Source organism: Trachemys scripta, chromosome 2 (genome assembly GCF_013100865.1).
Source record: "Trachemys scripta elegans isolate TJP31775 chromosome 2, CAS_Tse_1.0, whole genome shotgun sequence".
In the NCBI taxonomy this organism is placed as follows: Eukaryota; Metazoa; Chordata; order Testudines; family Emydidae; genus Trachemys; species Trachemys scripta.
The window spans coordinates 79224074-79249440 of record NC_048299.1 but is presented as its reverse complement, the minus strand read 5'-3'; the positions used below and the strand labels follow the sequence as shown (position 1 = coordinate 79249440).

Below are 25367 nucleotides of genomic sequence, written 5' to 3'. Positions count from 1 at the left end.
TATACATGACATATCCAGATTTGTCCAAAATGCTAATTGGACTGCAGAAAGAGGGTGCTTGTAACAGACTAACAGTGAATGAATCTTAACATTTACAGCAAGTCATTTTAAGATGGTAGAAAACTCCATTTTCTGCTATGCTTAGACATTTAAGCATAGCTTAACTTCTAAGAGGGCAACATCCCACAGTGTCTTGTTTCCCAACTACCTCTTAATAACATACCACAAACTGCTGTTGTGTTCCACCCATAGATGTGCGACGCTGGGTATCCTGATGTGCTCTAACCAGCAACTGAACTAGCCTTGGAATGGCACCTTGTTCACGCAGGGGTGCATGATTGGCTGGACAGAGAGCAAGATTGCGGATCAGACCAACAGTAGCCTGCAATTAGGAAGGAAAAAAAAAGTTAATTTACCACAGTTAGTCTTAATTCTGATGTTGTAGCGAGCAAGTCTCTGCAAGAGCTAGCTTCAAGCTGTTAAAGGCCTTGTCTACACTGCCACTTACAGCACTGAAAATTTCTTTGCTCAGGGGGTGTTAAACACCCAAGCAATGCAAGCTTCAGCACTGTAAAGTGGCAGTGTAGATAGTGCTCCAGCACTGGGAGCCGTGCTCCCAGCCCTGGCAGTTATCCCCTCGCAGAGGTGGGATTATTACAGCACTGGGAGAGAGCACTGACCTCAGCTGTGTAGACATTCCCTAAGGTTAGTCTTCCCACCCATCCTAGACATGGGTTACCTGGATGTTCTCCTGTAGCTTACCTTGAAGACAATATTCAAAGCAATCTCAAAACTCTAGTGTCAAATACACCACATTTCACTAAATAGGTTACCACAGATGCAACAAGTGCCATCTTAAATTTATAAGTTTACCTTGATCAGGGGCCAGTGAGATGGTGGGTGTAAGAGTTTAACCACTACTGGAAGTCCATAGTGAAGACGTACTGCATTTTGTGCCATCTCAGCTTCCTGATGTCTGCTAGTGAGGTGACGAAGTGCACAGATAGCCGGTTCTGTGATGTCTTCCCTGTCACCAGCCCGAAGAACAGTGCGCACAAGAGCCTCAATACCACCAACTTGGCATACCATCATCTTGTTCTTATAGTTGTTGCAGGTAAGGTTAGAAAGGATGCCAGCTGCACAGGTTACAACATTGATATCATCTGACCCTAGAAGCTGAACAAGGGTTCCTAGAAGACCTTCCATGCCCTCCTGTAGAGAGAGAAAGAGTGTTGTAAATCAACACACAAGGTGTTGCTTGTGTTCTTGATCCCTAGCAAAACCACTTACCTGCTTAGTTGCAGCATCTGAAAGATTTCTGAGAGTCCAAAGACAATTCTGAACAAGACGTTGGCTTGGATCTGTAAGATGGAGTCCCAAAGCCTGCATCCCACCTAGAACAAGATTCAAGTTAAACACTTCAGTGTTAGCCTACAGCCTTTCAGAGGCAGTAGTTCTCTAGATCCTGATCTTGCAAAGGGCTGAGATGGAGAGCACCTTCAAATCCACCTGAATTTAAGTGGTAATGAAAGGCACTCAGACTTTGCAAGATATCTTCTACCTCCACTGTTATCATAATACAGACTCCTATACGACAATGGAAGAGTTTGCCACAAGTCTTAAGTCTCCCTAAGCAGTGTCCAAACACTTAACCATGAGTCTTCAGCCACTTTAATTTTGGCAGACAAATGAACTCTTAGCATATAGTACATTATGACGACTGCTCCATTACTTATTGTATGACATTAGTCTTGTGAATGCAGAAATCAAAGCTACACAGTGGTTTATTAGTATTCAACTAGGTTGGTGGCTCTTACAAGAGCCACCTCTCTAGTCTAAGCCACTAATTTCTAAGAAGTATTTACATATTTAGTTTGTGTAATTCTTTCCAGAATGTCAATTCATATCCTTGTGGGGTGGCATGTATTGGTACTAGACTACAATACACACATGCAGCCATTAGCATGGGTACAGCTAATCTTTATACTTACCAGCTTCAACAATAGCAGGTTTGTTACTAGAGCAGACTGAGAGCACCTTCAGCACTCTACTTGTGGTCCACAGTAGTTTCTCATATGTGTAGGTCCTCATTATGTTTACTAGAGCCTGGGGTCCACCACTAGCCAGAATTATCAACTGCAAAGGAAGTTGTATTTAGAGCTTAAGATGAAAGTTATGACCCCTTCTTTCCATTATCATTCAGTCTCCACATGCATGGGCAATAACCTGGATGGCTAGGGGCTGTTCAATGGCCTCAAAGTATTTGTCACCCTTGCTGAAGCAATCTTTTCACTTCTAGATGTAGTTGGTTCCTACATGTGAAGGGAGAAGTATCCTCCATAATGACATTAGTGTCTTATCTGACAGCCCAGAGACTGACTGCCAATAGTGAATCTGCTCATGAAAAAGTTGGATGCATTAGTTTACCTTGCTTTCTTGATTGCCGTAAGCTAAAATCTGAAGGCAATCTGTTGTGATGGCCAAGAATTTAACATTTGTCTTGTTGAGTAAGGCAACCATTTTCTGCAGCCCACCAGCTAGACGGACAGCCATTTTGGCACCTTCCTGATGCAACAGGAGGTTGTGCAGAGTAGTTATAGCATAGAACAGCACGGAGTCCACAGGAGAACTAAAAAAACAAAAGGAAGTGAGCACCTACTCCTATCGGTATTAAATACAGGTAAGTGTTGCAATGATACGCCACATACCCAAGCATTTTAACCAGAGCAGGAATGCCTCCTGATTTGAAGATGGCCAACAATCCTTCACGGTGATGCGAGAGGTTGTGTAGTGTACCTGCAGTGCAACGGGCTGTTTCCACATCATTTGTATTTTGCATGGTACGCACAATAGCAGATACCATTTGAGGAGAGCGCATGATAGCATGGCGGGAGGCTTCCTTTTTGGACAACTGATGAACCATAACTGCAGCCTTGTTCACCACCACCTATATGAAGCAAGCTTTTAGTTTTAGCTAGTCATTTTAAGGACACCTTGCAAATTGACTACATTAAGCTAGAGCATACACATATACCTGGTCCTCATCATTCAACAATTTGGTCAGTTCTGGGATGGCACGAGTTGCAAGTTCTGCATCATCTTGATAATTTATCAAGTTAACGACAGCATGTTTTAACATCTGGGATGGCTCAGCCAGGCGCTGCACATTAGTTGGATGAGCAGCATCGAACTGTGTGGAAGGGATCTGCATGCCTTCATCCAGTGTTTCAGGGAACATAGCTGCGCGCACTCTCTGTGCTCTAGTCATTGCATACTGTCCATCAATGTCTGAAACAGAAGTAAGATTTGACTTAATGGATTTTGCTTAAGACTGGACAGAAGTAGCATAGAAAGACAAGGGACATCAAGTAGTCAATTTGGTATTTACATTCGTAGAATTAAGCAATCTTAATTTTACTAGATGAGTGTCAGTTTGCAAGTCATTCAAACAAGTTAATGTAATAGAATGGAAATGTTCCTTACCAGCTACTTGTTCCTGGGTAAAGGACTGAGAGAACCCCTGCTCCCACTCATACAAAACTTGGGTGGTGTCGACATCATCCTCTTCAGGATTCCCCTTGCCACTCAGAGAGGGAGCTGTTGTTGTGGCACCAGAGTGGATACCAGAGTCAAGATAGGATTGCTGCTGCCAGTGGCTGACTGCTGCTTTTCTATCTGGCTCCATTGCCATATCCAACTCCATCAAGTCAGCTGCAAGAAATCAGTGTTGAATATGTAGACCACTTATTTATTAGGTGAATTTTAGTCCTAAGAAGATGCAGCATGAATTGTAACAACTTTGAATTTATTTGGAAAGAGCTGAGACAGTTGCTTCAAACTATGAGGTTTTAACTTTATGCCAGTTCAGTTACCTGGAGACCCAAGCAGAACATTAAGCAGAAAACAGGCAACCCCAACAGAACTGGGCAACAGAACTCTTGTTGGTGCATCCAGGACATGTAGGGATTCATTCACCAGTCTTGTGCCTTTTTGGTGGGGGAAGGGACCTTGTTGGCACTTCTTAGACTGAGAAAAAAAGCACATGTCTACAGGTTTGTGCTCTTCCTAAAGAAGAATTTTCCACATACAAAAATATTTAGCAGTAGATGGAACAGTTACAGTCCCAGAGTGATTAAATGGGAAGAAAGAGCTAAAGGGTTAGGACACGCCCCAAATATTTGTCAGAGCCAAGCAAAGTTCAGTCTGAGTGTGGTATGTTAGATATACCTTGGGTTGCCATGTTCCTTGCTGGGCTCCCAAAACTGTAGTCTGCAGAACTTCAGAGACCTTAACCAGAAAAAACAAAAAACACACAAGAATTACAAACTTGCTAGCTTCGGTTAGTTTCTAGTAAGAGAAAGGAGTTCAAGTTATGGGATCAGCCTAGGATATTAATGCTGTATCTCAGTCCACAGGTTAGGAGATGCATTGTATACAGTGCACTCAATTACTCATTAGCAATCCTGCTCCTCCAGGAATGGAAACATTAGGGACTATACATCCTGGCTTCTGCTAGCAATCTCAGAACATTTAACTTTCTTAAAAGTCCAAGAGGAAAAGCATGAAGACAGTGTTGAAACCATTTTCTGCATTTCTCTATTCCCTAGCTATAAACTGGAACCAGATTAACATCATGCTTGGGGAGAGGGTAGAAATAAGAAGAGTACTTGGACACCTTTCCAACTCTGATCCTAGAGTCACTATGTAAGCCTTAACCCCTAGGAAGGCTGTAGACCTGGAAAATGCATAGGCCCACTGTAAGCCATCATTATGCAAGGCTACTAGTGGCCCACTGGCCATCCTTCACCACCATTCCATGGGTGGAGAAAAGCCATTAACTGCATCCCTAGGCCACCCAGAGAGACTTCTGCACTTCAGAATCCTCAACTGATCATTTAAGCCAAGTCTGAGTCTGCTGTGTGCCACGGAGTAGCGCACAGACTTATGATTTCATCTGTTCCTACTGCTCACTCCCCACCTCAATTTGGTTTGCTAGGGAAACAAGTTTAATAGACAGCCAGAAGAAACTTGCATGAAAATTAAATGCTGAAGAATCACAAATTAGTGTTTCAATTCTCATTTCTGAAGTTAGTCAAGACAATTCTTGATCTAGGCCTCACAATTTTAACAAGGGTTGAAACATTAAGCCCATGTATTCCCAATGTCATGGAGAGTTGACTGAAGATGAACTAGACATGCAGCTAAAGTCCTCACTAGTTGAGTTTGGCACAGCAAGATTTACCCACCCAATATCTGCTTGCAATGCTCCATAATCCCCATCCCCCAGTTTAAATTAGATTAGCTTCCCCACTTGACAGGCAGCCATCTATTCCTGATGTGTAGACAAACTTATTTGGCAGTCAATCACTGAACTGTTTTTTTCCCAAGCTCATTCATATGGGTAAAGCTACTAAGAACACTTCAGTTTGCCACAAGAGAGATAGGGCCGTCATTTCTCCTTGATATTAGAGGAGAATATTTCACTCTTCAATTTGCACTGTCTAATAGTGAAAGATTAAAGCATAGCCAGACCTATTCATCTTAAATACAGTTTTAAAAAAGTTTAAAAATCCACTAAGCCACTTTGGCTAAAACATCTTTTACAGTATACAAGTTGAAGAAACTTTACCTTATGATCTCCTTTTATACTAGTAAAACAACACTTTAGATTAGCTTAGAAGTAATCCTATCCTTACTTCAGAAGCAGATGGTCACAAAAGGTGATTACACTGAACATAGCATCAACTTTTGAAAAGAGTAATGCAATTCACAGGAACCATAAATGGTAGTCTACATCAGGGGTTCTCAACCTTTTTCTTTGAGGCCCTCCCACCAGCAGGCTATAAAACTTCTATGGCCCACCTGCAGCACAACAACTGGTTTTCTGCATATATACCCCCTGTGTTGGGGGGGGGGGGTAACAAGCAGGGCAATTGCCTGGGGCAACAGGGGGCCCCTGGGAATCTAAGCTGCTCAGGCTTTGGCTTCAGCCCCAGATGGTGGGGCTCAAGGCCTTGGGCTTCAGCCCCATGGGGTGGGGCTTCAGCTTTCTGATCTGGGCCCCAGCAAGTCTAATGCTGGTACTGCTTGGCAGGCCCCTGAAACCTGCTTGTGGCCCCACAGGGGGACCTGGACCCCTAGTTGAGAGCCACTGGTCTACACTACTCCTAAATTATTAAAAAACGTCACTGGCTCCTGGAATTCAACCCTATTAACTGTGATGCAAGTTGACCATATTTAGAACTTAATTTTATACACACTCTTGAAAGCATTTTGCTTTAAAATATTTGTTACTGCTAAGCACAGTTTTATGTAGGTATTGCCAATGGCATAAATAAACCTGAGCACTAAGCCATACATTTTGCTTTCCTCTGATCAACTGCTACACATGAAACCTGTTTTGAATTTGGCATTTGCATTTTAAACTTCCCTGGACAACTACTGCTCAAGTATTTTACAAAGATTGAATAAAGCTGAAATTCCTTCAAGTGCATGCAAGCAAGCTCCCACAAAAAGGGAACTTCACAGCCTCTGCCTTCTGCCAGATTCACCCAGCCAAAGTAAAGCTTCTATGTTGCAGGAAATCCACTGTTCTGATGTTGCATGGCATTTTGGTATGTGTTCAGACTATTATTTCCAAAAGACAAGAATAGAAACTAAAATACAAGTTAAGCCAGAATGACTAGCCCAGCAACAGTCTCATTTTCCATCTAATCAAGTTTAGTGTTGAAGCTTCAGAAATATGAGATGCTATATGTTAAAGTAGTATCTGGAAAATTGACAAGCCTAAAAATATGTGGAACGTATTTCCTGACTGTTTACTTGTCGATGGTTTGACTTGGACCTCTGATCTATGTTGAAGATTTTAAAAACTGCTGACAGATGTACTTAACCAGGTAAGAATACTAGTGGTCAGCACTAAGAGGGGGAGGGATAGCTCACTGGTGTGAGCATTCACCTGCTAAACCCAGGGTTGTGAGTTCAATCCTTGAGGGGGCCACTTAGGGATCTGGGGCAAAAATCAGTACTTGGTCCTGCTAGTAAAGGCAGGGGGCTGGACTTTATGACCTTTCAAGGTCCCTTCCAGTTCTAGGAGATAGGATATTTCCATTAATTTATTTATAATTTATTTTATTTAGCTGCAGCATATTGGGCCTGTTTTATTGAGGCAACTGATTACCTCAAAGTCTTTGACTGCCAGGCAAAGCGTCCTTAGTTAAGTGAAATTAAGGAGTTGAAAAAGATTCAGGAAAGCAAAGGCAAGACAGGTGGCTGCAGAGTGCATGCTTACACATGCTAGAATTTTATACTGCATAAGCCTACATATATATAGTATAATTAATTTAGTACATTGGTATGCATTTTGCTGATCACTTCTAAAGTTTAACTAGCTCTCATTTGCTGCAGTTAGGACTAGTTTTCTAGATGTGCCAGCACCAAGGTGTTCTACCCAAGATTTTTACATTACTTTGTTGCAGATCTATCCCAACTTCTTCCTCCTAAAACATCTTTTTATCAGGAGATAAACTAATTTAATAGATAAAAGAATACCTATCACATACTTGAAACTAGTACAGAATGGAGTTTCTTCTGCAAAGATCAGATAATCTGCCCAGGCTAGAACTGTCCACCCTTCATTAGTTTAAACTATAGTTAGAGGCAACAGGTCAGGCAACAAAAAGCCCTCTTTGCCCCCGCATTCTGTTAAACGTCCATGAATCATTGCTGGTAGTTAGTAACTACAGCAGTTAGCATGAAGTGCTTGAACCTGTTATAGAAAGACAGCGTTGGCAGCCTAGGCTACCCAAATGAACAATCCTCTACCGACGGCCTGGTTACCACCCTGGGTTCTGCAAATGAGTTCTTAATTCAAGCTATGGAATAGGACACAAGAGTTCACCACCTCATGTATTGCTTTGGCATTGATTAACCTCCAGACACTTTCCCCTGCAGAAGCACAGAGATGCTATTGTCCATCTTTTCCCAGAATGCATGCTGCTTAGCATTTGGTAGGAGGAAGAGGCCTCTTAAGGGCACAGCCCAGTTGAGTTAACCCTGTGGAAAATCCCTTGATTTTACTACATTGTGCTGTTAGGGAACTGCTGCATGAAGAGCCCTTATTAAATAGCCAAATCAGTATCATGAACTAGTTACAGAAACATGGTTTTGCTTTTTAGTATAGGTAAGGCCTTAAAAGTTTGCCTCTGAGCAGTAGCATGTTGCCAATCAGCAAGAAAGTTTTGAACTAGAAGCCCATCTTCCAATAATCAGGATGGATTAACCTTTACCATTGAAAATCTGAAATGCATAGACATGGCATCTTTCCCCCTACCCTTTGTTTTGTCCATTTAGATGACCAGCTCTGTGGCAGTTTGTAGTGTCTAGCACAAAAATGAGGCTTCATTGTTTGCCCCAGGCACTACTGTAAAAACATTTTGCTTTTTAAATATATAAGCAAAGAGACAACAGCAGCTGAATGAAAACAGAAAGTGATGATTAGTGAGCTAACTGAAATTCTACATACCATTCATTTTTGTATCTAGAATTTTGAAGTCCTTTTTGTACCATACCCCCTTTTAATTGTTTTGTCAAAAGTGAAACAAGGTAGTTTAACAGATTTTTAAACAAGGTATTTAGGCATTGCTACCCTCAGCACTGCAACACCCAATTGATTTGAGACCTAAATCCCTAGGAAGAGGGCTTAAGCACCTAAATCAGTTACACGCTGCAATAGCAGCAATGCCTAAATAACTAAAAATCTAGGCCTTTGTCAGTCTCAACAGGACACTGAGGGTTACTGCATTTAGAGTAAGTTGAACTAGCAAGGGTGCCAACAGTTTGAGCATAAAGGTAACTAAGATCAGACCTGCAGTTTGAACAGTTAAATGCTTGCGTTTTAGCTATATCCATCCTACAGTCTAGGCAGTGATTTAGTCTTTTCTGTTTTAGTTAGTGCAAGGTTTTAGAAAAAACTTCAAGTCATTGCGAACTACTAAATTGCATGATGTTTTTGTTCTATTTTGACTGCTCTACAAGATAGCCATTTCAACTATGGAAGTTCCCTCCACTCTTAAGAATCTTTAATACAGCTCTACACGCCAACACATTGCTGTTAAATAGTCTTTGCTGTTAAGTTTCAGCCACATGGGTCCAACAAATGGTCGTGACAGTTGGTTGAACTAGGTACTGTGCATTCTTTATACAGTAACTCCTCACTTAAAGTATCAGAGGGTAGCCGTGTTAGTCTGAATCTGTAAAAAGCAACAGAGGGTCCTGTGGCACCTTTAAGACTAACAGAAGTATTGGGAGCATAAGCTTTCGTGGGTAAGAACCTCACTTCTTGCATCTGAAGAAGTGAGGTTCTTACCCACGNAGAAGGGGTAAGCAGGGGGGGAGGGGGACACCCTGACATTAGCCCCTCTTTTCCCCCCTGCCCAGCAAGCAGGAGTCTCTGGGAGCAGCACATGGCAGTGGGGGGGAGGGACAGCTGAACTGCCAATTCATAGCCTGCTGGGCAGCTGCAGCACAGGGAACTTAGGGAAGTGGGGAGCTGCCTGTCCACCCTGGTTCCAAGCCTCCACCAGCTAGCTGCAACAGGCTGCTCTTCCTGCAAGCAGTGGACAAAGCAGGTGACTGCCAAATGAGTTAGAAGGGAGCATTGCACAACTTTAAACAAGCATGTTCCCTAATTGATCAGAAACACAACAAGGTTAACTGGGATGACTGAGGAGCAACAGAGGGTCCTTTGGCACCTTTAAGACTAACAGAAGTATTGGGAGCATAAGCTTTCGTGGGTAAGAACCTCACTTCTTCAGATGCAAGAAGTGAGGTTCTTACCCACGAAAGCTTATGCTCCCAATACTTCTGTTAGTCTTAAAGGTGCCAAAGGACCCTCTGTTGCTCCTCAGTCATCCCAGTTAACCTTGTTGTGTTTCTGATCAATTAGGGAACATGCTTGTTTAAAGTTGTGCAATGCTCCCTTCTAACTCATTTGGCAGTCACCTGCTTTGTCCACTGCTTGCAGGAAGAGCAGCCTGTTGCAGCTAGCTGGTGGAGGCTTGGAACCAGGGTGGACAGGCAGCTCCCCACTTCCCTAAGTTCCCTGTGCTGCAGCTGCCCAGCAGGCTATGAATTGGCAGTTCAGCTGTCCCTCCCCCCCACTGCCATGTGCTGCTCCCAGAGACTCCTGCTTGCTGGGCAGGGGGGAAAAGAGGGGCTAATGTCAGGGTGTCCCCCTCCCCCCCTGCTTACCCCTTCTCCATATAGAGCAGGGAGGGGACATAGACAGAGAAAGCTTGGGGCAGCAGCTACTGTCTCAACTTCCTGATCCATTTAAGAGTGGGTCAGCTTACTTAAAGGGGCAGTGTGCATTTCTCTCCCCCCAAACCACAAGGTGGGAGTCTGTCTGCTATGCTGTCTCCCCTCCCTCCTGTTCCTGCTGCCTTGATGAGAGGCTACATTAACAACGTGTTAACCCTTGAGGGCTCAGTGGAGTGCTAGTTCATCATAGCAGCAAGGTATTCCCTGGGAAATATCCCTCCCTCTTCCACCCTGTAACTTCACCACATCATCATAGCTGTGAACAGTATTACATTGTTTAAAATGTATACTGTTTAGATCTATATAATAGTTTTTGGTCTGGTGAAAAAAATTCCCTGGAACTTAACCCCCTCTATTTACATTAATTCTTACGGGGAAATTGGATTTGTTTAACATAGTTTTGCTTAAAGTCACATTTTTCAGGAATATAACTACAATGTTAAGCAAGGAGTTACTGGACATCCAATTCTAAAAATATTTTATGGTATCCCAAATTGGTATGTAAAATGTAGAGAGAAGTGGCATGCACTCTTATGCAGAGTGTAGAGGATCAACACAACTGAAGCTGAATGAGTCACTCTTTTTGAATGCTTCCAGAGGTAAAAGTTATTCCTGGTTACTTCTTCCCCTGGTTTCCTCAGGAATTTTAGTGAGCAGTGAATCAATCCTACAAGTTGCCATTCTACAGCAAGAGAGTCAGAACTGCTATGGATCCTGTTTGGACAGCAGATGCTCCCACCAGCTACTTCAAACCTAGTGTCACTGAGTGCAGACAGCTACTGTCATTTCACTGTTTCCTGGCAAATGAAGCTCAGCAGTATGAGAAAGTTATCACTCACTACAAACTTCAGACATTTCCTACTAATAGCTAGTGTCATGTTAAACTAGCATACAGGCAAGCTCTTTAGTAAGGCTTCCTAATAATCTTATTGTATTCCAAATGCTGAATATTCACAAATTCTAGTTTTTCAACTGTGATGTTCTGTATTTAACTTCTCTGTTGGTTGTCCAAAGTAGTATGTTCCACCAGGAATTACAGGACATTGATTCAAAGGCTTTTTTGGGAAAAAAAAAAAGTTTGTCACTACCCTAATGTTAGTCAGTCTTCAGTTTCATTTCTTTCCCTGATGAATATTTCTCAGTCTGAGCAATGAAAGGACCAGTCAGTTTTACTTTGTCACTACAGGAGAGATGGTTTCTTAGGATGTACACCTTGAAAGCTCTAAGCTAGCCCACCTTGTGCAACATCCCTGTTTAGACTACAGCAATTGCTTACCTGGAATATAGAGTATTCAGTGTACTTCTAGCTGTCCTTAATACCATGCAGTGTATAAAGGCATTTTTAAGCTTACAATTAGTTAGTAATTGGAGATCTACCTAGCCTCAAAACACTTACAAATAGAGAGCTAGTTTGATAATACGCAAGTTTAAAAAGAAAAAAGGGGAGAGGAAATTTTAATCAGAAGATTTTTGTACCTACTCAGTCCCCCTGCCCTTTCAATTCCAGCCTCTGAGACCCACCTCCCAAGTTTTCCAGCACCAGTATTCCAAAAGGTAAAGAATCCAAGGACAATCTTTTGATTCCCCCCCCCAGCCTTAATGTCAAGATAGCAGAGGGACACACCCAAATATTTTCCTCCACCCTTAGCAGATCACCTTTTAACAAAGACTTTTTCATCTGTTTATAGGAAGTATAACAAGTGTTTTATTCAGAAAGTTTAGAGACTTCCCCCAAAAGTCATCCCCCCTATTTACTTTTGTGAAGTCACAAACCTACTAACTCAAGACAGCCATGGAGTTTTACATGTGAGGTACCAGGTACATCCAGATTTCTAATGCAAGAAGTAGTTTTATTAACCTTGCATCATGAACATTAAGGATACAAGCCTTGTTCCTTTATGGCAGGGGTAGTCTTTTTTTGGTCAAGGAGTGGGGAGAAAATAAAAGACTGCAAGTAAAAAGATTTCAGGGTCAGTTCTAAAGCATCAGAGGGGAGAGGGGGGGTCTACTGACTGCTTATTATTGACTACCTCTGCCTTAGGGTATGACCACTTTGCAGCTGGGAGCAAGCCTCCCAGCCTGGGTAGACAGACTCTTGCTTGCTCAGCTCCAGCTAGTGTGCTAAAGATAACCGTGTGGACATTATAGCTGGGGCTCTCAAGCTCACCCAGTTTCCTGGGTCTAAGCAGCCTCCACACTATTACTTTAACATGCTAGCATGATCTGAGCTAACATGACGTCTACCCGTGCTTGGAGACTGCAGTACAGCATACCTGTAGAGCCAAATATTTGTTTTATAAATGGGAACACGTCTATTGGCTTTAAGATTTTGGAAAAGCTTTTTACAAACGTAAGGGTTTTGACAGTTTGATATGAGCATCCCTTATTTCAGTTCTTTCTAGATAGCGAGAGGCAATACCACTAATAATGCACAAAGACAGACATAGCCCCACACTGACCAGTCAACACAGTTTGTCACAGTGAAGTTGCATTTAGGAAGACAAAGCAACTTAGATTTGAATTAGCACAACTAAGCCTACTTACTGTAAATTACAGCTACCAAGGCTTTATTCCCCCTGTATAAGTCAAATGCACACACAAAAAATGCAACACACTGAATTATGGTGGGTCACGGACATGTTTCTAGTTAATCTGTTTTCTGATTGCAAGAGAAGAGAACCTATCAGAAAGCAGTCTTTGGACTCTACTTGGGGTTCCATTTTTGGATCAACCTCTGGATAAGATGTTCCACCTCCATTTATGGGAAGCTTGGTTTCTTCTGTTTCCAGAGCCTCCTTCCTGCTCTGAAGTTGTTGGGTTTTGTTTTAAGAGGGTAGAATTCTACTGTTAATTTTTTGGGCCCTTCCACCAAGAAGGACCCAGTTATTTGCCTCCAGTGCTTAGATGGTTGAGCAACTGCAGTGAAACTGACTGATCTTGTTTCATACTGCTTTGCTAGCTGCTAGTAGCAGCAGTGAGTAATGCTGGTGCTGCCTGCCTGCTTCCAGGCACTAGAGCAGCTCTATTTAGAGTGCCCTCTTTGCAACACTGAGGGCTCATCACTCTTTGAATGGAAGATTAAATATAGTAGAAACTGTTGGTTTTGCAACTCCCATTTTCCCTATTTACCAGGGAACGCCCTGTTGCTCTGACAATTCTGAGTTCTGTAGATATGCACTACCTTCTTTACAGGACCCAAGTATGCACCCCAACTGGAAATAAAAGTAATACTTGGCTCAGAAGTGTCTGACTTGCTACATTTCTCAAATACCTTTCTCTAGTATGATCCCTTAATGACTGAGGAACAGGTTAGTATTTAGCATTAATAAACTAAGTCCCAAGACTTATCACTGACACTCATTGTCCCAAAATAAAGGACCCCCAGAAACCACTGGTTCTTTACAAGTTAGCAGCAATGCTGATCATTGCTAGCCCCAATATATCAGGCAGGTAAGGCTGCAAGGTGGTATGCAAATTAACTCTCCAGATTATCAAAACAATCCCTAGAACACTTATCCACATAACAGCTGACTATATGTAGTCAAATAATTCTTTAGTTTTGTGTCTATCTATAGACCATACATGTAGAAACACTAACAGGAACCTGAAGTCAGATTTTAAAAAAAATCTGGCTGCCACATCCTTAACTATTTAATTAAAACTGCCAGAAAGCAAGACTATTTAGAACAAGCCCAGCTGCGGGAGCCTTGTCCACAGTATAAATCAGGGGTGGGCAAACTTTCTGGCCCAACGGCCACATCCAGGAATAGAAGTTGTATGGCAAGCCATGAATGCTTACAAAAATTGGGGTTGGGTGTGGAATGGAGTGAGGGCTCAGGGTGGGGGGGTGCGGGCTCTGGGGTGGGGCCAGAAATGAGGAGTGCAAGGTGTGGGAGGGGGCTCTGGACTGGGGATTGGGAGGCAGGAGAGGTGAGGGCTCCAGCTGGGGGTGCCAGAGGGTGCTCCAGGCTGGGAGCAAGGGGTTTGGAGGGCAGGAAGAGGATCAGGGTTGGGGCAGGGGGAGAGGCTATGGGGTGCAGACTCAGGGTGGCGCTTACCTCAAGCTGCTCCCAGAAGCAGTGGTACATCCCATCTCTGGCTTCTATGCAGAGGGATGGCCAGGTGGCTCTGCACACTGCTGCATCCACAGGCACTGCCCCTGCAGCTCCCATTGGAGCCCTGGAAGGGGAACCAGGCCACTGCTTCCAGGAGCCCTGTGTAGCAGCCCCCAACCCTACTCCCTGGCTGGAGTGCTGGTGGGGGGAGGGAGGAGGAGGGAGAAAGAGGGGGAAGGGAGGAGAAAGATGCCATGCTGTGGCTTCTGGGAGCTGCATGGAGCAGCCCCCAACCCTGAGCAGGGCAAGCACCAAACCCTGTTCCCCAGTGGGAGCTCAAGAGCTGGCTTAAAACAGCTGATGGGCCAGATCTGGCCCATGGGCTGTAGTTTGACCACCCTGGTATAGATCCTACCCATGCTAGAAGAGCTAGTAGCTCTGTAGTTTTCCCTAGTACAGACAAGTTTGGGAGGAAGCAAGGAGTCAAAGAATCAAGGTTAAAGGCAGGGCAAGTAATGTGTTCTAGCCAAATGGCTGAAGTACACAAAGTTCTTAAGTCATTTGATCCAAGACAGTAACCAAGTCAAATTTTGAATTACTTGCCATTCTTTGCCAGAACTGGCTGCTTAAATACCTAAAACATAATTCCATAAAGTTTGTTAAAACAGAGGCAATCCTTTCACTGAAACTGCAAAGCTCACCCACAACTCAGTTGAGCAAGTGTTTGACTACTGGGGAAAAAAAAAGCAATCAGAATTCTTAATTAAAATGGTCAAGTATTCTGTTCTCCAGCAAGGAATTTCAGGCTGGAGTTTTTAGCAATTAGTTTCAGTAGCGATTACTGACAGCCTCTCCTTTTGCATTGTAAACAGAGTAAGAAATTAGTATTGGAGATACTCCCATGTTAAATACAGACTTCTTTAAGGGAGCAGTAGCACCAACCCATCTCAGCTACCAAGATTTGGAAGAAGTATACTTGGAATTAGGATAAACTCAGTTACCAAAAGCCAAATATAGGGGAAATGAAAGATGCAGGGTTATTTGTGGTGCTCTCCCAAGTATCTTTAGTTCACGTTCTTGTTTGTGTATTTTGGTTCAGAACAATCTACTGCTCTAGATTAGAAGTCCTATAGATACCTGTTCAATAGTCTATTGCCTACAAATGGCTGGCGCCAAGAGAAAGGGCAATACTTTAACACTGCTACTTAGGCTAGTGCACTGAAGTCATTGCAGTAGCCTCTATAAACTTAATACCTTTCTTTTTTAGAGATTAAGATGAGCAGTTTCTTCACTCACAAAACCAGCTAACTGTGGATGCTTCCATAACCATGAGAGAGACTATGACAAACTAAGGTGGATAAAAGTCAAAGACTATAAAATGGAAAGTACAAAGCATTTTAGTTTCCTAATTAGTGTTTCAGATTTAAAAAAAGATTTTTTACTAAGAAGTTTCATACTTAATACTCATCTATGCCTGAAGATAATTCCAGGGCCTCAACATGCTTATTGGGAGACCACTACAAACTCCAACACCATGAAAGCCACCTTCTCTAAAGTACTGAATTTCCAGAAAGAAAAAAAAAAAAACTTGACTAGCTATACAAAGTTTTCTGTTTGAAGGCAATGGGACTTGTGCTCCTAAATCACTAAGGTGACCAAAAATCCCATCTGATCCTAGAAGTTAGGCTCCTATTTTTGAAAATTATGGCCTATGTATTGAAAGTCTAAATATCTTTTCATTACCACCACTGAAACAAGTTTTTTTAACTGACAGATTTGCCTCTAGGAAAAAAGTTTTAAACAAAAAACAGTTTTAGCCACCACTGCTGCACACATGATTATTCCCTTTTAAGTCAGTAGAACTGTTGATACAAGTTACATTCCTACTGAAAAGTGTTCACTATCAGGACCTTCATTATCAACTGTTTTGCCTTCTTGCAGTTTTGTAAAATTCAAATAAGATACTCCAACAATGGTGGCATTTAAAAATACAGGGTTTTACAGTTTAGTTCATTATAATTGTAATCTACAGTAGCAACAGCATGTTTACTCTTGTTGGTTTTAACCCCATCCAGTGTCTGTCAGGGTGAATTGACTGAAATTATGCATTGTACACTAACTCAGGAGTTGAAGACCATTAAGCTTTCAGAGGCTGAAGATACTAGCAATCTGATATTATTCCCAAGTTTACTTAAGCAACATTCATTTAGATATCCCCCATGAAGACTCAGGATTTAGAGGTTTGAACTCCTCCTCCACTATATAGTTAATTGGAGAATATAACTAGGCCCTACCAAATTCACAGCCATGAAAAACGCATCATGGACCAGGAAACCTGACCTCCCACCGTGAAACCTGGTCTTACGTGCTTTTATCCAATACTAAACAGATTTCACAGGGGAGACCAGCATTTCTCAAATTGGGAGGTCCTGACGCAAAAGGGAGTTGCAGGGGGTCACAAGGTTTGGGGGGTGGGGTTGGGTTAAATGGTATTGCTATCCTTACTTCTACACTGACTTCAGAGCTGGGCAGCTGGAAAGCAGTGGCTGTTGGTTGGGTTTCAAGCTCTGAAGGCAGCACCCTGCCAGCAGCAGTGCAGAAGTAAGGATGGCATGATATGGTATTGCCACCCTTACTGCTACTGTTGGTGGTGCCACTGCCTTCAGAACTGGGGTCCCAGCCAGCAGCTGCTGCTCTCCAGTTACTCAGCTCTGAAGGCAGCACCACCAGAGCAGCAGCACAGAAGGAGGGTTGCAGTAGTTCTACCCTCCCATACAATCTTGTGACAACACCCCTCCCCCCCAGAATTCCAACACTGAAATTTCAGATTTAAACAGCTGAAATCATGAAATTTAGGATTTTTTAAAATCCTATGACTGTGAAATTGACCAAAATGGAGCATGAGTTTGGTAGGGACCTAAATATAACTAAATGAAGCCTGTTTTAATAAAAACTTTATTAGTTAATATTGATACCAGTTGACTTAATTCAGAAGATAACCAATTGTGAGGGGAAAAAAAAAAATCCAGCTTCACTGACCCTTACATTCTTTCAGATGTTTTGTACAACACCACAAACAGGGGACAAGTGAAGAAGAAATTATGGCAGGATTTACATGTTTGTATACAATATATGTTTCAGTCTAGTGTCTGTCCTACTCACAAAAGTGATGAAAGGCTACAGATAAGACATTACTCCAGCTCAGAAAAGTTTGCTACGGCATCCTTTACCCCATTTGTCTAAAAAGTCCTTATTTAAACCTGATGCTTTTAGTCTAAGAATTTAAGTTGACATTTAAAGCTAAGGAGATGCAAGATAGGTGAGGTAATGTTTCATTGGACCAGCTTCTGTTGGTGAGAGAAGCTTTTGAACTTCCACAGAGCTCTTTTGAAGATACCCCTAAAATCCTGGGACCAACCCAGACTACTGTGTTAGTCAGTCTCAGATTTCCATCTAATTTGAAAGGATGGAAGTGCAAACCTTAACATTTAACTCCCATTCTTGCATCTAATATGCATAGGAACATGTGAAGTCCAGTTCTGTGCTATGCAAGCTAGGTTACTGATTTTAAAGTGAAATTGAACAGTTTGCTGTGTTGCTTACACAATTTCAAGTAGTAAGACTGGTCTTCCTCCACTACAGTTGTTATCCTACTGGAGACTTGTACATCTGGGATAGCTGTGACGTAGTAGTGTCACCACGTGACCATTTTATATTATTTCATAAAGTTGGAAAAGTACTCTTTCAATTTAAAGTCAGCATGATACATTCCAAGGGCTTTTTGATGCCAGTGACTTGAGGGAAAGCCATTAAACCAGCTAATACATGAAAATTCTGATCTCTCCAATGCCTAATGCAGCATCAGATTTGGTTGCTAGACTACTCTAGAAGTATTTAGAGGCAGCTATTCAAAAACTGACTTGGTACAAGCTAGTTAATGTATAGTGTAAGAGCAGACTTCATAATCAAGTTTATGTAAAACATTTGTACTGAAAGCAGTTTTCTACCAGTAATATCTAGTTCTTTAATTTTGCAGATTAACATCTTGTCATTCTAGATTCACAGTGAATTTGATGACTTATGAGGTCAATACCAACTCCCTGAAAACAAACAAACATAGGCTTGAGAAAACCCAGTCTGAAGCTTTGCAAGAGAAGGGGCATTGATAGTGATGCTACATTTTCTCTAGAACTTTTGCCTCACACATTGGAAGTTAAGCTTCCAATTTCCAGTTCTGAATCTGTATTAACAGAAGTCAGACAGTCATTCTATAGGTTTCTTCCACAATTACAATTCTCAGTCTGCCCAAAGAACTAAGTTTGATAAAATGCAATTATTTTAGTTAGTATACTTTGCATTTAAAGTAAACATTTCACTGCTATTTGAAGCCACTGAGAAAGGACTTTTCTACACTGCAGGGAATTGAATGCCCAATGAATGACTGGCTATCACACTAACAGTTCAGGCTTCCAAGTCCTTGCTTCTCCTCCATATATGTCTTATGTTATACATGTAAGAGCTCTATTAATGGAGAACTTCAGAGACAAAAACTCTCCTCACTACCCCAAAAAAGATTGATGCCTTGTCCACAACATTGCAATTGGTTTAAAGCTACCATCATTCCAAGCAATCTAAGAACTAAAGTTGTAAAGTCAGATTTTACAATTAATGAAATTCCAATTCTTGTTCACATGCTTTTATTACCTAATCTTAGCAAATACAGCAACAGCACAAGAGCGCTTTGTATCCTCAAGAAAATTAAGTTACTCCCATCTACAAAACAGCTGTTTAAAGCCATAATTAAATCCTGCTATAGTAGTCTTGACTACATTTTCTAGAACTGGATTAGCTGTACTATGAAGATTTAGAGGGTCTTCCCAAGCAAATCATTGTAGTTAAAAAAAAGTAGGATTACCTTGCATCATCAATTCTATATACTGTAAAAAAGTATAGCCCACAAAGAGGTGAGAACAGCACAGCATGGTTGCTGTCTGTTAAAGATGCATCTCTTCTGTCCCTTCAATTATGCTTAACATTTTCCAATAATCAGGATAAAATATCTGACAAGCAGAGGACACGAGATTCTGCAGGTTGCTTTTAGAGTGGTGTTCTACTTCAAACTGTCTAGAAACTGCATCATGGTAGTTACGTGTTTGTCTTGGTAAATCCTAAAGAAAAGGTGTTCAATTTACACAAAGATTGACCATACCTATACTATATAACATTGCACTTGTTATACACCGTTCAAGCCAAATCAGTATTACAGGGCTAGATGATGTCTGCCAGATAGTTTTATCTATCTCTGGTTAGTAAGCAAGTAAAGGTGGTGTCCTTCCAGTGCAGCAAGGTCCAGAGACATCTTGGTGACAAAGGCAGACCCACCCTCAGCTACTGAGAAGTTATTCCTGGATTCCCCTTTCACATCAGCCTCTGGCTCCAAAGGTACAAAACTCCCTCTACAGCCTCCCCAGCTGTCACTAAGTAGTTCTTTTACCCCACTCTTCACAGTCACCTGCGGGTAGTGATTGATCTATTGGGGATCAATGTATTGTGTCTCATCTAGAGATGATACATCAATCCCCAAAAGTGCTCTCCATCAACTTTGGAACTCCACCAGGGCGAGAGGCGGAAGCGGAGTCGATGGGGGAGTGGCAGCCGTCGATCCCGCGCCGCAAAGATGCGAAGTAAGTCAATCTAAGATATGCAACTTCAGCTATGAGAATAGCGTAGCTGAAGTCGATGTATCTTAGATCAATCCCTCCCCCAGTATAGACCAGGGCTTAGTGGCAAGACAAGATGCAGATACTCTATACCACTCTGTCAGCCTCCTCTTTTGGCTCCTCCTCCCAGTGTGGAACAGTCATGGCCACAGCCTGGGGAAAGCTACAGGCAGCACCAATAGCAGGCAATAAACATGTAATTTTATTTAAGACTGCATGAACAGTCTTGTTAACTTGCAGTTGTTTGCCAAAGCGATAAGCAGCAGCACTGAAAGTGTTCGCAGACACCAAGAAAACACTGTACCAGTTCTCATTTAGAAGACTGATACTCAGGAGGGACTGCTTTTCACTTTCAAATGGATTTTTACCAGCTCTGCAATGCTGGAACTGTAAACATAGTAACCAATTTTACAATCTACATTGAGCATCTAAATGCCAGCCCTAAATAAAGTTGCCTAGAACTTGTGACCAGCTATTGAGGCAGAGTCTAATCTGAAGTCTGAGGATTAGTTGCTATTTCCAGAGAAATCATAGTAATGTGCATGAAGAAGCCAAAAATCAGATTGGGGGTGCTTCATCATTACAGAGTTTGCTTCTTAGTTTATGAAAAAGAATTTAGTAACAGCGCTTTCTGACATTACTATACTTTAGCAGCTTGAATAAACTGCTTTATCAGCAACCAAAACCACTGTGGGCTTGTCTTCACTACCAGTGAGATCCATGCTGCTGCAACTGATGCAGTGGTTGTCGATTTAGTGGGTCTAGTGAAGACCTGCTAAATCAACAGCAGAGCGCTTTGCAGTCAATTCCAGCTCTCAGAGAAGAGTAAGATAATCGACTTGAGAGCGCCTCCCAACAATGCAGCACAGTGAAGACACCAGGATAAGTTGACCTAAGCTGTGTCAACTTAAGCTACATTATTCACATAACTGGAATAGTGTAACTTAGGTCAACTTACCCCCAATAGTGAAGACAAGCCCTATGGTTGCACCCCCACTGTTATAACAGGTTCACAGTTCCAGCTACTTTAACTACTCTGGCATAAACCATTCCCACAATATTGTTAAGCTTTCGTTTATATGCCCGCCTTCCAAAAAACCCTCAACCAAGAATTTATTAACTTTGAGATCAATTACATATAATTTTGCTTACGTTGGTAAAGGTCTCAGTATTGAGCAGTAATCCCTTAAAGTTTAAATCAATTTAATTTTGATACTCAAGTCACTGCAGTATCACCACATATACAAAAAAGACCAAAATTAAGACATTCCAGACCCAAGACTAGACATCCATGCCAACAGTTGTGCTTAAATTGCCATGTATAGGAGAAGAAACCATTTTTTAACAAGGCTTTGTATGCTGAACTCTACACTTTATCAAGAAATGTGTTGAGAGAAAAAAGTAGACCTCAATAATAGGTCCCCATCCATAAAGCAGCTTGACAACACTAATACCTTGCACCAAAGTCCTGCTGCAGCACTTCTGCATAACGAAGTCTATGACCTGACTCAATCCTGGGAGTTAGTGCAAAGATAGATGTGAGAAACTCCAAGACTGAATTGAACTGCACTATTAAAAGTAGTTAATGTTTCCCCATTAGTCTCAGCATCTTAAAATTGAAGAAATTAAGCAGCTATAAAGTTACGAATAGACTAAATGAAACACCAGAACACTGAGAAATTGTACAGCTAGGGCACCAACTGCTTGGTCAGTCCGATTCCATGAATGGAATAATTTGGAAATATAAGCACTCCTATAAAACTTACTCCAGTACTTTGCCTCCTTGTGACTTTACAATCTGGATGTTCGTGAAATTTGACGCTACAATACCCAAAGAAAATTTGATCAACACCTTTCATTTAACCTAGTCAGTTTGCTTTTAGTATTTGCACATCTCAATGTGGGATGTTTAGATTTTTGGCCACTTGAGGGCATCTGTATTGTTGCTAAGCCAATGAGAAATATATAAAGATATTTACTACAAGAACTAGAGTTCAAAGCTTCCCTTAGAAATCTATGCATGTTATGGGACATTACTCCCATTTAGCAAACAACCTCTTCTTGTAACATCTAGCTCTATTTTAATCTTCTGTTGACAAGTGTGCCCTGAATGTATGTGATGAGTACATTTTATATTTCATAATTCATGCTAAATTTAACAAGATTATCATGCTGATTGACAAATATATTCTTCCATTTTGATTCACGTTTTCAACATGAATATCGTTACTGTTAAAATCTACCTAGACAGACCTGTTCTAATGTTAGTTTGGTCAGAGACCTGCCTACTATTCAGTTCAGTATGATAGAGATTGCAGTGACAGAGCTCCAGTTGAACTAATAAGTACTTAGTCCCACTTCATTCATAATTTCCTGAAACAGACTGAAGATGTTTTAGAGTTAAGTTTTGTGTCAGTGACGCTGTGGATTGCAGTCGGTGCCCAGTCAGAAGCAAGAGTGTCTAGACTACCTGGATGTTAATTTATTCAATTATTTTACTTCCTTCTCTTGGGAGACATTAATGCAGACTCAAAGGCAAAACAGTTTTACCAACCTACCATGGATTTTTCATCTATTCACACTGTACTATGTTAAAAAGTTTAGTACATCACACAGAAGACAATTTTCAAAGTAAGTATCCCTATCAACTTCTATATCAGAGTGTCACATTTTTGTTATGATCGGTGATAACACCACTATTCCCTTTTTAAGGGCATCAATTTTTCTAGCCAATGTATCACCAGAGACTAAAAACTTGACATGGAAGTTAATTTAATTGGGAGTTTATTTTGAAAAAGTCTGGAGTAGAATGCATAGCAGGCACTCTAAATACTGATTTTGCAGGCTTTGATAATGCTGTGAATTACTGAATAGCAGTACTGTATCAGGATGTGGCAAATTTATAAAATCTAATCTTTTGGGGTAACAGTATACTAAGAAACTGGTTTTAATGGCAATGTCTAGCTAGATCAGCATTGCAAGAAATGCACACAAGTTTAAAAGGAGAAGCACAGTTTGCCTCACCCATCCTTTATTATGACAATTGTTTCACTTGATAAAACTGTGCACTAGCCCAGGGCAGCAGGCAATTAGAATTTTGTAAGACTGAGTTAATTTGCAAATGACAGCATGTATCACACTAAAGTTCACAAAGCCTACCTAGATTTTCAGTTATACACCAATAAGTACAAAGTTTAAAAAAAAACTAATAGCAGAACTAAACGCAAATCTTGAGTTCTGTAAAAGCTGCCACTTGCACAAAAAAAATTACTTTACATGCCTTAATAAAGCAGAAATCATTCAAGACAAGCTTAAGACACTGAGGCCATCAAGAATGACTTCACATTTCTCGATTTCCTGACTACAATATCGAGATTCTAATTAAGTCATGAAACACAAGTTATTCAGTTTACTGCAATCCCTGTATTAGCCTAAACTATAGTAAACTATCAGCATGAACAACTTTATTGTTATTGCTATGTCTGCACATGCATTAGAATTTCTTCTGGCTTTAGTGACCATATTAAGAATTTGATGTCCGATAAAACTTGTTAGAGCCCTACCAGTGAATTTTATCAGATGAGCAGTCAGACTCCTAGATATAAAATTGAAAAAGCATAAACTTATGTTTTTTGTAGGTAGAAATTGGTGTAAAGAGATTACCACACATGGGCAGTACCTAATTCTAAAATGCCAATGTCCATATTCTTCTCTTCTTCTCTCCCTCTCCCCCCCAAAAAAACCACACATGGTATCTTGGACTCTGATCAATGTTTTTCTTCCTTTCATTAAATTGGATATTTCATACAGTCAATCCTATGTTTAAAGGAAAACTGTTAGGCCTGAAGCTTAAATTTCAGCAAATCTAACCCAGAAAGACTGTTATATGTAATCACTGCAACAATCACTTTAGCATTATGTTAGTACATGCTAAGCAGAAAGCCTAGCCCAGTTTTTGTTGCACAAGAGTTGAGGGGAAGAAGGCATAAATTGTATGAAGTTTAGAATTTTAGTTTTAAGGTGAAACAGATATGAGTTACAATTAAACTGACAGGGGGCTTTTAACTTGCGGGTCAAGACTTACCTTGTATTAGGTCTTGTGTTACATCTTTACTTAAGATTGGTCTCATTCTAGAGGCCATTTTCTATCCCACCCTTTCCTATGAGGAATTTCACATAGGGTTTTCACCCTCTACTACCCATTTACACCAAGAGAGACACAAGAAGATCAACTTAAAGATTCAAGCCTCTTCACTACTAAATTTTGAAGACTGCTTAAATAAATAAAAACCAGCAAAGTCAAACACTGGCCTCCTACTCTTAAGATAATAGTTGCATTTAATAGTACACACATGATTGTGTACAATGGTGAAATTTAAGTATGTAATTCAGCTCTTAAAGCCACATTTAGGCACCTAAACAAATTATTTTTATTTTCAACAGTGCCAAGCATCCAGAAGCTGCCATTGATGTTAATGGGATCTGCAGACTAGTACTTTTGGAAGTTAAGTCAAGTCACTTGTCTTAGGCCAAGATATTCAAAAATAGTGTCTATTAATTTAAAATTATAGCATATTTTACCACATTACCGGTCTTAAACTTTGTTTATTAACTAGTAATCTGGCCAAATAATCATCTTAATTTTATGCAATCTTAAATTCAGTCAAGGCTTTTAGAAGTCTCTTGGACTTTGCATGCCAAGTCATCTACAGGTGATAAACCCTAACACAGAAGAGTACACATCTTGGAATAATATTTAAGATCAGAGGAAGCTCTCCTGTTCATTCTGGTCACTTTCTAATCTGAGACTACTACACTCTCCTAAACGAAGTTCCTATTTTACTAAAACCCCTCCTTGATTTCCTTCCACTGACCACAGCATACCAGCCCACCCTCTTTCCATTCACCACTTGCATGCATATTTTGGGGGAGGGGGGAAGACCACAGATGTCTGGAAGATACAGGGTATCAGAACAAGAGTCCTTCCATACAGAACAGATCAAGAAAATACAGCCAACAAATTCAAAGTATTGCTATAAAAAAAAAAAAAAGCCTGAGTTTTTAGAAGTTTCATATAAGCCAAAGGGAACAACAACAGAATTGGTCCACAGACTACCTCCCCTCCGAAGGATCAGCTCTGGAGGCTAACCCCCACAACACACTGCATATTCTGAAGTGGCCCAGTGCAAAGCCAGCAAGTTTTCCTCCCCCGGTAGGAGAGCCCCAAGCCGCCTGGCTCGTTCTTTAACGAGACTCCAGCTACTTGGGGTGA

General features: G+C 41.2%; 1 protein-coding gene across 1 annotated transcript in view; it reads right to left on the bottom strand.

The window, feature by feature from the left end:
• The window catches only part of CTNNB1 (catenin beta 1), a 33155-nt gene that overhangs the window by 6872 nt on the left and 916 nt on the right, over nt 1–25367 (bottom strand). Inside the window, exons 2-10 of the mRNA XM_034760989.1 lie at nt 4228–4287; nt 3484–3711; nt 3035–3288; nt 2709–2947; nt 2428–2629; nt 1992–2136; nt 1291–1394; nt 874–1212; nt 224–382 (exon numbers count right to left, since the gene is read on the bottom strand). Of these exons, the coding sequence (XP_034616880.1) occupies nt 224–382; nt 874–1212; nt 1291–1394; nt 1992–2136; nt 2428–2629; nt 2709–2947; nt 3035–3288; nt 3484–3711; nt 4228–4240 (1683 nt within the window). The 5' untranslated portion in view covers nt 4241–4287. The remainder of the gene's footprint in view (nt 1–223; nt 383–873; nt 1213–1290; nt 1395–1991; nt 2137–2427; nt 2630–2708; nt 2948–3034; nt 3289–3483; nt 3712–4227; nt 4288–25367) is intronic.